Raw genomic sequence first — 14379 nt, forward strand, 5'->3', positions numbered from 1 at the left:
GACGAACAGCAATTCAACACATGTATCTAACTTTATTTAACAATTACAATACATAACCTGTAAATAAATACAAGAAATTAACCTTAATTTAAATGCCATCACCAGCACTTGATGTACAATGAAGTACTTACTGTCAAATTACACGTACAAGATCTTTGTTAAACAGAAGATAAGACCGAACTTGAAAAATGTGTGTGTGTGATCTCTGTATGCACACACACACAGGGCATTAGCTTCAAACAATGTTTAAAAAGTGGTTTGAATATTTAAAAGTCAACAGTATTTGTTAGTAAAAAGATATCAAATAGTTAAATATAATTATTAAACCTTAACCTCAATGGTAAATATTAATTATAAATGTTCAATCCAAATATTTTTGATTAAGCTTATTTGCAGATTCACACTGCCGGTAACCGGAAATACCAAAATAAAAGCTCGGTGAAGTCAGACTGTTGCTGCGACAAATGCTGACAGTAATATCATTTTTATTCGGAATAGCTGTTTTTAAGTATTGCACTGTAAATTGTATATACCTTTGTACATGATGAAACATTCATTAATACAACAACTATCATTTCATATTCAATACACAAACAAACACATTTCAGGAAGCAGGAATATCTCAGACACTGGCCAGGTCTCTCATCTGTATTTCTCTGCGAGCACAGCTGCGAAGGCCGACAAGTATTTGTCCATTGCTGCGTGTGCGACTGGATCGAAGTCCTCACCCATGTAGACGGCCAGGGAGACCAGCATACAGTGAGAGAAAAGCTGTGGGAGGAGGAGGAGTTCTTGTTACTGAAGTGAACAGATGACGTTAGTTTTTCCAGCTCCCATCCGTTTATATTCTCAACATGAACAAAGGAGAATGCACATAACATATTCATAATAATACCAGCTGTGGTGTGTGATGTAGTTAATCAACAACTCCCTGCTGTGCTGTGCTGTGCTGTGACAAAGTGAATTCTGTCTGATATTCAACAGTTAGGTTTAGAATCCTTACTGCAGGATTTGATTACATTATATTTGTGTTTCTCATAATGTTTGCCGCCTGTCCTTTTAAAAACAAATACTAATCTTTTCCTTAGTTGTATTTCCTTCCTTCTGCTTCTCAGCTTTAGCACCTTGAAGTTTGTGGGGTCTATTCTAAGTTGGTAGGCGTGCAGCGTCTGCAGAGGAGCCAGGGTGACGGTCAGCTGGCTGATGTCCTTGGATCCTTCTGCTATGGCCAGGACAATCTTCTTCCCGTGGGACAACAGGTGTTCAGAGCCGGGGCTGATGTCCAGGTGGGAAAAGTACGTCTTAGTTCCTGGATAAGAGGCAAACATCCTGTAGTGTTCCCAGAAGATTAAATCATCAGCATCAGCATCATCTTCATCATCAGCATCATCGTCATCCTGTCTTCGGTGTCATCTTATTCTAATTCTTATTCTGATCATCCCCATCTGTCCATCCTCTTTGCCTTCATGCTCATCCTTAACCTAATCTTTATCATCGTTATCCTCATCTTCACTCTCATCCTCATCCTCTTTGCTACCTTAAAGGACAACTTATTTTGTAATTGATTATAAGTTACCAAATTTTAATGTAAAAAAACCTTACAATAAACTGTCAGAACAGAGTGTGACAAATGTAAAGTTAACTAAAACATCTGAATAAGTACTACTTTCTTCCACACGTCAGTGGTGTAATGTCTGCAGCACCCTGGGGTCAGGGTTAGGAGTCTACAGCCATCACAGTTGATGTCCTTATTCTCTCAACATTCTACAGTGTGACAGTGTAGACGTACCTAAGCAGGGCGTCTGAGCCAATGTGTTCAGCCACATGCTTCAGTCGATCCCAGATTTCTGCGATCAACTTCTTCTCCTTCTTTGACAGCATCTCAGCTTCGTCTGGTTCTCCTTGATGTTGTTGATTTCACCCTGAGCAGCAGCAACAGAGAAGAAGAAACAGCAGGCGACCTCAGCAGCCGTGTGAGTAAAAGAAGCATCAGTCCAACATATGTATCATCACTGGCTCAAAGATAACATTAAAAAAATTATGTTGTGTTCACCCTTTTTGGTAAGAAAAAGAAATAAAAGGTGACATGAAAAAAAATAACAATAAAGTTGATGTTTGTGAAGCAGAGCTTGTGCGCTGGCAGCAGCTGGGTTGTTTTCCACCTCAGTGTTATCACACAGCAGCCTGCAGGGCAGGGAGCAGGGTGTGTGTGTGTGTGTGTGTGTGTGTATGTGTGTGGTGGTGGGGGTCTTATTAGAATTACATCCTGCGCTCCTTCTTTAACTCTTTTTTAACGGCTCTATATTTAAGGCTTTAAGGCTTTAATCTGTTTGTTCTGTTTAAGCTCAGAGGCCGGGACTAAGTATCACATTCAGACGGTATTTTTTAAGTATCCCATGACTTCTTTTTTTCACAAGTTAAAAGTGAAGTTTTCTAGATATTGAGATAATAGCTATACAGTAGCTAAGCTAAGCTAATCTACTCGAGGTCTAACATTTGATTAGCTTTGGGCCTGTTGTTTCTTTTTTCAACATTCTTTTTATTTTATTCTGACATTCATAAAACATGATTCAGGCTTTTTTCTGTTTTTGGGCCGTCCTTTGACAGATAAGCTATTTCTGCTGCTATCTCCGGCTGCACAAGCTGTTAGTCAAAGGCCAATGGGTGGGGCTTGCTGTACCTCGGCCATTTTTACGTCAGAAATGCTCACATTTATTTAAAAAAAACCATGTTGTTTCATGAACAACAAATGCCATATTTTGCCATATAATTGTGGTAATTGGCTTAACAGCGTTAGCTGCTCATCAACAATGTACATCGAACATAATGTTTATATTCTGCAGGTTTCCCTTGCTGTGAAAAGTAAGTGAATGAGAATAGAACAGTCAGAGTGGGAAGAATGCTACAGACAGATGCCAACTGCCCGTAAAAATCATACAAAGAAAAGAAGTGGACTCCCTGCATAGATGACATCACAGCTCTGATGTAACCAACTACATCAAAGACATGCATTTGCTGTTTGATAGCTTTAAAGTGGAACAAATGAGGGCTGTTTACAGCAGGATGACAATGGAAGAAAGGGACCAGCAGATGGCTGCAGTACAACCAGGATGACTGCTTTTGTTGAACAGAACAAATAGACAGCCGACTTAAAGCTAATGAAAACCCTGATTAAATCCAGAAGGATGTAGTGATGCGACATCATGGAGGGGGGAAAACGCCAGAGAGGAAAAAGGAAGAAAGAAAAAGAAAAAGCAAAAGTTAAAGTCAAAGTAAAAGGAAAAGAAAAAGTCAAAGTCAAAGTAAAAGCAAAAGCAAAAGCAAAAGCGAAGGCAAAAGAAAAGAAAAAAGAAAAAAAAAAAGTTCCACCAGAGCCCATTGTTGAAGAAACACTGGACATTGAAGAGAATCTACAAAAAGCTGCAACTGAAAAATACATCTGGCAATTTGTGGCCACCATGGTGTACACGATGCTCACCAAGATCAAAGCTCTTGACATGTGGGGCACCGTGTCGACTGCCATGTACTCTAAACACCTGGTTGATCTGGCAATGGAACAAATCATAATGGAGGGAATCACTGTGGGCTATTATCCCAACCTGGCCAGAGCAAAGCTAGTGGCTAAAGTTGTCCTGAGAGATTTGAGACGTAAGTTTGGTGATGTGATGATCGGCCTGATTTTGATGCGAGACCCTGTCATGAAAGAGGCCATCATCAGAACAATGGTGCTCCATGTTTTCCTCTATTCAGAGCGACATTTGAAACGCAGCCACAGACACCACACTTGTTTGTCCATCACAAAACTGGCCATAAGTCTGGGCGCCTGTGCAGTACTTTTACTTGCCATCTTTTTCTTGGTCCGTTACATACCCCCCATCCACAAATGGAAAACATCAGGTGCAAATGATACAAATAAAGACGTAGACGATAGCACGTTATTGGAAGACATCTTCTTTCCAGATGCAAGGAAACAGTATTTTAACGAAGCGTCATTTCACACCCGGCCTCTGCTTCAACCTGACCCTCACATCTCCAATCAAGGTGACATCCATAAAGCCACCCTTCATGTCAACAATGTGGTGGAGCGTCATGACGACCTGTCACACCTTGACCGTGATGTAACCATCCTCCGAGAGATTTCTCCGGCCTATGACTTCTTTTTAAAATTAAATAATTTCTTTTCTAATGACAGAGCTAAAGAGAAACCAGGGTAGAGAGACGTTCCCAGAGTTCTATGTTCTGCTTGGAAAAAACTGAGCACATTCACTGATGCAGTTGTCGCTTAAACTGACACCTCAACGCCGCCTGTGTGGCCCTCCTGTACTCCTTGGAGTCACTCTGATGGGCCGTAACCCACTCAGGGAAACACTGGTTTATAAAAACGTACAATGCACAATCATCAACAATGTAAATGAACAGTTACAGTGAACCAGACATTGAATAAAATGGCTGCAACTTTTTATGGCTATTTTTATTTAGTTATTTACATCATTCATTCCCATCCACATTTGCTCATTTGCTGAAGTGAAAAATAATCTAAATTAACTTAATTGATCTGAAAACTTTTTTTTGTTGGTATTCAAAAGCTTCCATAAATGTCATACATGTGTGTACGTGTTGTAATCTGGAATCTTCCTTAAAATTTGCTTAAGCGTTAGCCATAATTAAGACTGCATTACTACCTTCTTCTGGATCAAAGGTTGTTAATCTGTCAGAAAATACCTTTGAAGTGTGGTCTTATGTGTGGAAGTCCAAAAACTATCCTTGAAAAACAAGAAAAGGAAAGATGTAAAGGCAGAAGTGCATCACTATAAACACTGGATGGCCCTGGACGTCATTGTTTTTAAAGACATAATTTAAAATGTCAGCAAAGAAGATACGAGAAGACATGGGGAAAAAGGAGAGAGCGCTGTAATTCAACAGCATGGCTGTCTTAATATGTTATTATTATTATATATTAGAGAAAGAGTAGATGGAGAGACAGCAGTGATGTACATTGTGTGGACCACCTACCAATAAACACAAGAGACGGGGAGGCATTTATGGAGATAAAACAGCAGACAGTGACCTCTGAGACCATGGAATCAGCACAGTTAAACCCTGGAAGGCAGCAAACCCGGTATACTGTCATTATGATGACACTTGCCGTTCTTGAGAAGTGCATTACTAAGGCCCACTGCTGCCACGGCCTTGCAAGGTATGCCCATGGGCTCATAGAGCAGATCCTGGATGGACTTGTCCTCTCGGAGACACATACTCCAGAGAAGCATGAGGTTGAGCGATGGGCTAAAGACGTATTCAAAGAACTTAACGATACGTTTGGCCTGGCTCTGGAGATACTGATCCTGATTCAAGATCCAGAAGTTGAACAAACTTTTGTTCAGAAGGTGCGGCGCTACTTTGCAGAGCCGTTTCTTGTGTCTAGACAGAAACTTTCACCAAAGTCGTGCCTCCAGAGGATCCTTTCCAGGATATGTTCAGGTATCTCTAAGTGCTTCACAGGCATGTTCAATAAATGTCGGAAAAAATTCAAAAGGAAGAAACAAATGCTATCATTCTGAACACTTTTTTATGTGATGGAATGAATAGTACGCATATTTTCAGCTTCAAGCAGTTTCTGTCTGGTACCAGATTCAGTGTACATTTACACTAAAGGGATCTTGAATTAAATGATAACTGATGAAGATGAAAACAGTCCTTTAACTCAGTCTTTTGGACTACTGGTCTGTTTTGTTTCCAAGCAATCAAGAACTGATGACCTTGCAAATAAGTCCATCCACCTGCAGAGAGAGCAGTCTGAAGCTCTTATCTCCAGAATTAGGTGCTGCAGCTACAACCTTGAAAGAACAAACCAAAACTGGATGGTTGGGTAGAGTCATTCACCATGAAAGACCTTTTGAACAAAGGACAGGGATAGAACTCTCTGGGTTTCATTAACTGTTAATGGGAAAGACATTTCTTCCAAAATCATGTCTGTAATATTTGTATTGATTGTTGATTGATGTAAGTCATTGGTGAATTGTGGTCGTCGAGCTGTCTTTAAGGTGCTTTGCATGTCTTGTACAAAGCATCTTGATCACAGTGAGACTTACGAGTCAAATAAAAAATTCAGGGTTAATTAAATATAAATATTTGTATAAGTTGAATAATGTCTATTAACATACTGCCAATAGTTAAATAGAACAATAATAATATAATAATTTCACTTAAGGTTTAAACTTTGTTAAAATGAGTCCTGTACTGCTTTATTTCTGGAGTAAGCATTATTGCTTAATTTTTAGCTTTTTTTTATTACATATTTCTGCTGCACATTATAAAATTGCTGGTGTGTCGATCCACTCCTATCTCGATTGCATTTTCCCCATTAAGCAAACAACTAAAAACCAATTAATCCGTTCCAGCCCCCCAGAAATATACTGTTAATTAATTTAATTAACCCCGCCGTCTAAACATCAAAAACATAGATATAAACAAATATATTGATAAAATAATAATAATTAAGAAAACAGAGTCAAAACACTGTGGACTGCAATTTCATTGTGTCATATGTCCTGTATGTATGGCATATTTGACAATAAAATTGACTTTCGGCTGGCTCGTATCTTGAAGCCCCACTGTATTTTCTGTAGGTATAATGTAAAGTATACTTACATACACTTTTCACAGTACATCACAGGTTGGCTGTTTCCTTTGTTTATCACGATCGAACTGCCCAGGTTGGCTGTTTCCTTTGTTTATCACAATCGAACTGGTTTTAAAACACTTTTAGAGAATTCAATGTAGGAAAATTAATATATATTAATATCATAAAACTGCATATAAGAAGGTTCCACCGAGATTTGAACTCGGATCGCTGGATTCAGAGTCCAGAGTGCTAACCATTACACCATGGAACCGCCATGCAACCTTAGGAAACATGTAAACCTTCTATATCATATTTGATATGGACTGAACGTTGGGTCGGCAGTATTTTTTATACTCGTTTTACAAACGGTTTTAAATTTAAATTTAAAAAACGTTTCAGTTCATAGATGACGCTACACTTAATAAAAACTACAATGTGGATACAAAATCCAAATAAGGGAACAGAGACCCGGAACAATATAAGACAACGGGGTGCGGTTCCATCAGGGAAGGGTCTCAAAGACGGACAGTTTCCCAACTAAAAAGCAAAATAAAGAAGTTTTTTGTCATATAGCAACACTAAATGTTGCTAAACCCACACAACGTTACCTTATACGTTCTTTTTAGTGTCATTTTATAAACACTTCCAATCAGACAGTTAGCCGAACTAAGAACGTTGCCTAATATTTTGCTTGCTAGCCACCAGCTAGGTTTGACGCTAGCCCGTGTGTATGTTTTCATGCTGCTCGATTGGCTCCATTTCTAAGGTAATTGAGCAACAATGCTTATCATAATGTGACTTGGGTTTATACAGATCGTTGCCAGTTACTCGAGCAGTGAAGTCATGTGTGACGTGACTCATCAGTTGCCTAAGAGCAGCACTTTCCCCACTGTCTAGTAGTATTTGTGGGCAAAGGTTCGGTTGGTTTTCGCCAGTTTACGACGTTGGACATATTTTTCTAATCTGGAAAAATGCCTGGAATGGTGGTGTTTGGTCGGCGATGGGGGATCGCCAGTGACGACCTTGTCTTCCCCGGTGCATTTGAACTGTTCATCCGTCTACTCTGGTATGTTGCTTCTTATTTTTTTAAATTATTATTATTTCCTTCCAGAGGAGGAGAATATAACTAACAGACGCATAAACACAGTGCAATATTTAACACGAAATGTGTCATTGCTAAATTTGCCACAGTTCAACCGTTCGTTTTCTAATTAATAATGACTTTAATGTGTATTATTGTGTGTATATGAGGGTTACAGACATTAGAAATACGAATTGTAATATTTTTATGACTTTTCTTTAGGTGGATCGGCACTCTGATCCTCTTCATTCACCACCGAGGTCATTTTGAGTGTCATGGAAGAGACGTTCTTCACACTTACTTCGTGGGATTGTTGGTTGTGCTTGGTTTCATTATTCTGTCGTTATGGGCGATCGTCTTTGTCAGTGCACAAGGTAAAGTTCCTAAATTGACCTTTGTCATTTTTGTGAGTTCTTGACAACTATTGAGGTTTTTTAAACCTGAAAACATGTTTTTTTTACTTGATGGGAAGTAAGTGAAGACAGAGGAAATTGTGACACTAATGGACAGGTTAAAACTCAAAATGTCAGAATCTAAACCAGATGATACTGAACTTCAGTTCATCAGTTAAACACAGTAGAAGGTCTGAAACGACGGCCTTTATGGCGGCGTGGTTGCAAAAGTATAATCTTATCTAGCTTCATCTGCAAAGTAAGTCACTACCAACGAAAAGATCTGTCATTATGGATTAAATATTAAAAAAATGTTCCTTGCCCAGGAAGTTGGGCAAACAGGAAATTCCTCCTAGAGCAATGGTGTAGGTCTGCAGGTTATTCTGGATTATGCAATGCAGAACATTTTGATGCACCTACTGGTTTTGTACAACACAGCGTTAAGAAGTGGAAAGGGAAAGTTGACTTAGTGTGTGTAAGGAAGAAGGCAACATTTCGTTTTTGAAAGAGGAAGTTGCAGAGTGTTGTTTTTTAAAACGCTGTACATGTGACAGGGAGGTAAACATGAAGTAATTACATTTTGTTTCATATTTTTCTCAGGCACCATCACAAACTCTGGCCCACGGCGCTCCATGCCAGCACTGGTGTACCTCCGAGCTCTGCTGTACATTCCTGAGCTGGTGTGGGCCTGCCTGGGAGCTGTGTGGGTGTCTGAAGACAGCAAAGGCTGCGATCTGGCCACGGTGGGCACTGTCATCTCAGCAGTGATTGCCAGGTAGGAGTGTTGCTCAGACTCGTGTCTTCACAACCATAAAACCTGTTTGGAAAAGAGTGAAAGTCCTTGTTCAGACCTGGTAGTGACAAAGATTCTGGGTAAGATGGTGACATGGGGATTGTATTAGTCAAAGAGTTTCACCAACAGTATCTTTGTTTTTGTCGGAACAGCTGGATCATCCTGTTCTTCACGGCTGTGGGTGTGCTGGTTGTGTTTTACCCTCTTGGAAACCCTCAGTCTCAGCCTGCCCCTGTGGAGCCTTTGGGGGTTCGAAACCTGCAGAGCACAGAGCAAACCCAGTTCTTCTCCACCGCCCGCTCCCTGGCTGTTGATGTGTGGGAGTGCAGACTGAGGATCATGTGCTGTTGTCTGCCACAGGATGAAAGCAACAGAGCGGTGTTTTCCAATATCGCCAAACTTCTCAACAGATTCTTCTCTGTGAGGGGATTTTGTCAGTATAGCAGTGTCAGTGTGCGGTTGATGGAACTTCAGATTGGAACTAATACTGTTCCACCTGATTTGTTGTGGTCAGGACACAGATTTGGTCCCCAGTGACATCGCAGCTGGTTTGGCTCTGCTGCAGCAGGAACAGGACAAGAAGGAACAGAGCAGAGACCCAGACTCTGTCGTCACTCACAGTCCATCCTCTCCCATGGTGATCAAGCCACTCTGAATCCAATATTTGGATTATTTGACGTTACTTTCACATTTAAACACACATTTATCCGGTGCTGTTATGTCTGTTTTTGCAGGGCGATGATTTGGAGCTGGAGCTGAAGAAGTCTGCTCACTGGATGCAGTTTGCTGCTGCAGCATATGGCTGGCCACTCTACATTTTCTCCAACCCTTTTACTGGACCATGCAAACTTAGTGGAGACTGGTATGATAGTGCAGCTTTGGCTGAATCCACACTTCTTTTCATTTGAAAAAAAAAACAACGTATTTGAATCAGCCAGTTTCATTTGATACCAGTCAAATATTCATGGTGTTGGTTTATTTTAATTTTTCTTTTATTTCTTCTCTAGTGATTCCAAATGTAGATCTGTTTGTTCCAATGTTAGTAACCTGATGTTAAGATGAAACAGCATTGTGTGTTTACTATGATGACAGTTTTACTGCAATTTAATTACATAAGAAACTCAATATATAGTATCGCAGTATATTGCAATATATCTTATCGTTGCCTCTGTAACGTGATACTTATCGTATCATCAGATTCTTTCCAGTACACAGGCGTAATGCTAACTGCATGTGTGTGTGTGTGCGCGCGCACAGCTGTAGGAGTCATGCAGCAGAGCATGACATAGTCGAAGAAGATTGCCTTGGCTGCCACTTCTCATCCATCCTACAAACCACTGGTTTGCAGTACAGAGACTTCATTCATGTCAGCTTCCACAACCAGGTAGGTCCACCAGAAACACACAGACTCTGTCACTGGTACAACCTGGTGTGGTACCCTCAGCTGATCATCAATCATTTCATTTCAGATCTATGAAATCCCCTTCTACGTGGCTCTGGATCATAAACAAGAGGCTATTGTTGTGGCTGTGAGAGGAACGCTATCACTGAAGGTGGGTCAGAGGCGACTCCTCACCCTTTTCTACGACAATGTCATACATGTGTGTCCACCACCTCACAGAGTGTGTGTTCTTCAGGATGTTCTTACAGATTTGTCAGCTGACTGTGAGAACCTGCCAATAGAGGGAGTGACAGGAGCCTGTTACGCTCACAAGGTAAAAAACAGAACCCCCCTTCTTTAAAGGATTAGGTCTGGATTGAGTTACTGTGGAGTCTGCTTCTAAAACTGTCAGGTCACCCTCCCTTTCCTCCCCTGCTGTCCCCCTCCCCAACTGCCCCCCTCCCCCCTTTTATCCATTTCTGTCACCTGACCAATAATGATAAATGTTCTGTGTGTAAGGCGTTGCTTTATAAGCTTTGAGTGCAATTTATTGCTTCTGTTTTTACCCCCTGTCACCTCTGTAGGGCATCAGCCAGGCTGCCACCTATCTCTACAAGAAGCTGGTAAACGACGGAATTCTGAACCAGGCTTTTACTGTTGCACCGGTGAGTCTTTTATTTGGAAGCTGCTCGTCAAATGGTAGCATCTGAGTTCTGATCTGGTTGAAAAGAGTTCTTAACGATAGTTGTTTGTGTTGTAGAACACATGCAGTGTCCACACCAGGCAATGATAAAGAAATCTGAGCTGTGAACCGCTGACTGTGTCTGTGCCTGCTGTGTTTGTAGGAGTACAGACTGGTCATTACTGGTCACAGCCTGGGAGCTGGCACTGCTGCAGTGTTGGCCATTCTTTTACGAAGCTCCTTCCCCAGCCTGCAGTGTTACTCATTCTCGCCACCAGGGGGACTCTTGAGGTAAGAAACGCAGTTTGGTGAACTCATGATTCAAATTGCAGGCCAGTTCTTTTTAACCTAGTAATTTTCTTCACAATGTAGACATACTGTGTTGGCTGAGACCTCTTTCAGCAGTTTCTCTTTTCCAAAAATTCCTAGTTAGCACATTTAGTATTTTAAATGCAATAAAATGAAGTATAAAATACAATACACCTGGAGCCAGCAGGAGGCAAAGGTTTGTCCCTTGAATGTTGAGGTTTATACTGAATAGGTCAGGTTTGAGTTTTGCTAATATGTTACTGTATGTTAAACACGTGTGTGTGAAGTTTAATTTTGAAGTTGTCCTTGTTATGCAATGCTGCAGAAATAGGAACATATCATAATAGGTCATGATTCATGGCCCTGACGCAACCATGGGAAAGTTCTTCTACTATGTCACTCATCTGTGTTCAGTCTTCTTCCATTGAAACTCTCATTAACCTGACAGTCTGACTCTTTTCCTTCTCTCTGTGCAGCAAAGCCTTAGCTGATTATTCCAAGGACTTTGTGGTCTCTGTCATTTTGGGAAAGGATCTTGTTCCCAGGTAAACCTATAACCTAAAACTGTTAACAAGAGTGGCGTTGTTTGCTCTGTCGCTGCTGAGTTACACACACACCGAGGAGACCTTTCATAAACAGTAATGGACTGAGTTTTTTCCTATGACAGTGAAGGCATCATTGGCTTTAATTCTGCTCTAATTGTGCAGTTTGGCTCTGCTGTGTTTCATGTACGTTTAACTGTTACTACAAGTGTGTTTCTTTGCTTCACAGACTAAGTATTCCTAACATGGAGGATCTGAAGACTAGAATTCTTAAAATCGTTTCAAACTGCAATAAACCTAAGGTAGAAACTGACAATTTAACACAGTTTAAAAAATGTCCCTGCAGCGTTTCCTGACAGACTGTGTTCTCTCTCCACATCTGTGCTGTAGTACCGTATCCTGCTCCAGGGCCTGAGGTATGAGCTGTTTGGTGGAGCACCTGATGACTGCCCTACAGAGATGGACAACAGGAGGGAGCAGGAGCTCAGCCTGCCGCTGCTGGGGGAGGAGTCTCTGGTGATCCGTCCTTCAGAGTCCTATCACACCATGGGTTCAGACGACTCACCTGTCCCCAAGCCAACATACTTACCCCTCTTCCTACCTGGGCGTGTTCTGCATATCAAGGAAGATGGGCCGACGCGGAGGTGTGTAATGTTCCTGCAACTCATATCTGAATCAAAGTACTTGGTGATTCTTATTTATTTGAACCATCCTGTGTAAATCCACACAAAACTGTTTTTTGGGCTTAATCTTGAAATGTTATATCTGAAAGTTAAAATAACCTCAGAGAGGCTAGAAAAATAAATATTTTCCTTCTCTTCTCTTTTCCCAGGTCCTGGTTTTCCCAGGCCAGGTACCATGCAGACTGGTCCAGAGAAACTGAATTCCTGAGTATTCTGATCAGCCCCAGGATGTTGGCAGATCACATGCCCGATGTTGTGCTCCGAGCTCTGAACAGCCTGACCACAGAGCGACCTATTGCCCTCTGCTCTTCAAACCTTAACGATAGCCAGCACAACACTATCTGAGAGGTATCCTACAGATTAACTCCCTGTATTCTACGCAATGTCCACTTTTATTTATATGTGCGTACATGTATCCTCTTGAGTCGCTCAACTACTCTACAAATTACATTTTCTTAAAAACACATCGGGCTCGGGATTTATGACACAGCCTCTGGAACACTACCTTATTGTAGTTGAATTAAAAAACAAGGGATTTAAAAGTTGGTGTGGATCGAAGACTGGTTAGAGTGATTCTCCTGAGGCTGTGTTTAAATAAGCAATACAAGGGGGGCTGGGAGGTCGATTTTCTGCTGCCTCCACCTGTAGCTAACATGTTTCTTTGTTATTTAAGGTTTGATTATCAGGTGTTCAGACTTACACAGGTGATACTAAACTTCAAAAAGAAGTACTGGAACACTAGATCCTGTTTCCCTGCAAGTTCCAAACTACATCACTCACGAACTTGGACCGTGGAAGAGTAAACGTTATAAATTCTGACAGAAACTTCAGTTTGGAGTCAGAGAAGCGTTCTTTTATAGTGAGATAATGTAGCAAACAGATTCTTAAAATAGCTTACAGTGAATGTGGTCTACACTGAATGTATCAAACCTGTTTAATGACCATGTTTACCACACTTTAAAAACATTGATTTCAGAGAGAAAAGTTGAAGCACAGCTGGTTTGTTTGCACTTTTAATTATTTAATTTCAAATCCTTTGTTTTTATACCAGGCCTGAAAAAACACCTGATGCCATGATCTGTGAATGTGCAATGTGTGTAATATTTGTCGGTGCTGCTGTGGTTGTCTCAAAGGCCGTTTTCTTTTTCTACTGAACATTTGTGTGTTTGCAGAAAAATGATACAGCGCCACAGGTGTGAGTTTATTTTGTCAAATGTGAGTTTCCTTATTGTCTACATTATAAAGTGTACTGTGTCTTATGTTTGTTGTTTGGAGACTAAAATGATCAGTGCCTATACATCAGAAACAAAAAAGTCCAGAAGAATGCTTCAAATATGGACTGACTTCAGACTGCATTGTGTTTACAGCATATGTGTTTCATTAACTGGGGTTAAAAAAAAAGAAAAATATATTTGCAAAAGAAGACTGGACCACATAGAAAAAACATAGTACAATATCCAAGCTTTCTGGCCGACCTTTATTTTATATCACAGTCAAAATACATTTTCCATTTGATCACATAAGTCAGAAAATCAAAAAAAAAAAAGAAAAAAAAAGAGGGATTTAAATTAGGTGGCTTCCAATTTCTTGTTGTTTTAGAATTTTGACTACAATTTCTCTTCCCACATGGCCCGTCTTCTCTTCTTGTCAGAGAAGCAGATTTTCTTACAGATGAATTAAAACAAGAATCTGTTGTGTTTACACCTGTGTTTGTTCCACATCTTCTGTAGTGTTAGAAAGGTGCATGAACATAATGTCCAGAGGGTAAAAGATCATAAAATGATGTGAATGTGCACTTTCCATTTAATTTGTCAAAGAATATGTTGAAATCGAATTAAACTGCAAATGTGATTTATAATCACCCGAAGAAAATTAAGTTGTGCTTGGATTT

At 40.4% G+C, this 14379-nt stretch overlaps 3 protein-coding genes and 1 non-coding gene across 4 annotated transcripts; 2 read left to right on the forward strand and 2 right to left on the reverse strand.

Moving 5' to 3' along the window:
- Positions 1 to 12: 12 nt before the first annotated feature.
- hbae4 (hemoglobin alpha embryonic-4) lies at positions 13 to 1928 on the reverse strand. The gene is made up of 3 exons (XM_008315053.3): positions 1790 to 1928; positions 1125 to 1329; positions 13 to 771 (listed from the first exon to the last, which is right to left on the reverse strand). The coding sequence occupies exons 1-3, from the start codon at positions 1879 to 1881 to the stop codon at positions 643 to 645; spliced, it is 426 nt and encodes a 141-aa protein (XP_008313275.1). The 5' UTR covers positions 1882 to 1928; the 3' UTR covers positions 13 to 642.
- On the forward strand, positions 1840 to 5166 carry LOC103382308 (uncharacterized). The gene is made up of 2 exons (XM_008315055.3): positions 1840 to 1973; positions 2844 to 5166. Exon 2 carries the CDS (start codon positions 3204 to 3206, stop codon positions 4212 to 4214), a length of 1011 nt encoding a protein of 336 aa, XP_008313277.1. The 5' UTR covers positions 1840 to 1973; positions 2844 to 3203; the 3' UTR covers positions 4215 to 5166.
- Positions 5167 to 6824: 1658 nt separating this feature from the next.
- trnaq-cug (transfer RNA glutamine (anticodon CUG)) lies at positions 6825 to 6896 on the reverse strand. Its single transcript has one exon. It is a non-coding gene; the product is annotated as a tRNA-Gln (tRNA).
- A 229-nt stretch (positions 6897 to 7125) lies between these two features.
- On the forward strand, positions 7126 to 14359 carry daglb (diacylglycerol lipase, beta). The gene is made up of 15 exons (XM_008315051.3): positions 7126 to 7691; positions 7929 to 8080; positions 8699 to 8873; positions 9044 to 9311; positions 9406 to 9528; positions 9626 to 9753; positions 10149 to 10275; positions 10361 to 10444; positions 10529 to 10606; positions 10857 to 10937; positions 11118 to 11245; positions 11740 to 11808; positions 12035 to 12107; positions 12196 to 12449; positions 12638 to 14359. The coding sequence occupies exons 1-15, from the start codon at positions 7597 to 7599 to the stop codon at positions 12831 to 12833; spliced, it is 2031 nt and encodes a 676-aa protein (XP_008313273.1). The 5' UTR covers positions 7126 to 7596; the 3' UTR covers positions 12834 to 14359.
- Positions 14360 to 14379: the final 20 nt, after the last annotated feature.

The sequence above is a fragment of the Cynoglossus semilaevis genome, chromosome 8 (genome assembly GCF_000523025.1).
Source record: "Cynoglossus semilaevis isolate Cse_v1.0 chromosome 8, Cse_v1.0, whole genome shotgun sequence".
NCBI lineage: Eukaryota > Metazoa > Chordata > Actinopteri > Pleuronectiformes > Cynoglossidae > Cynoglossus > Cynoglossus semilaevis.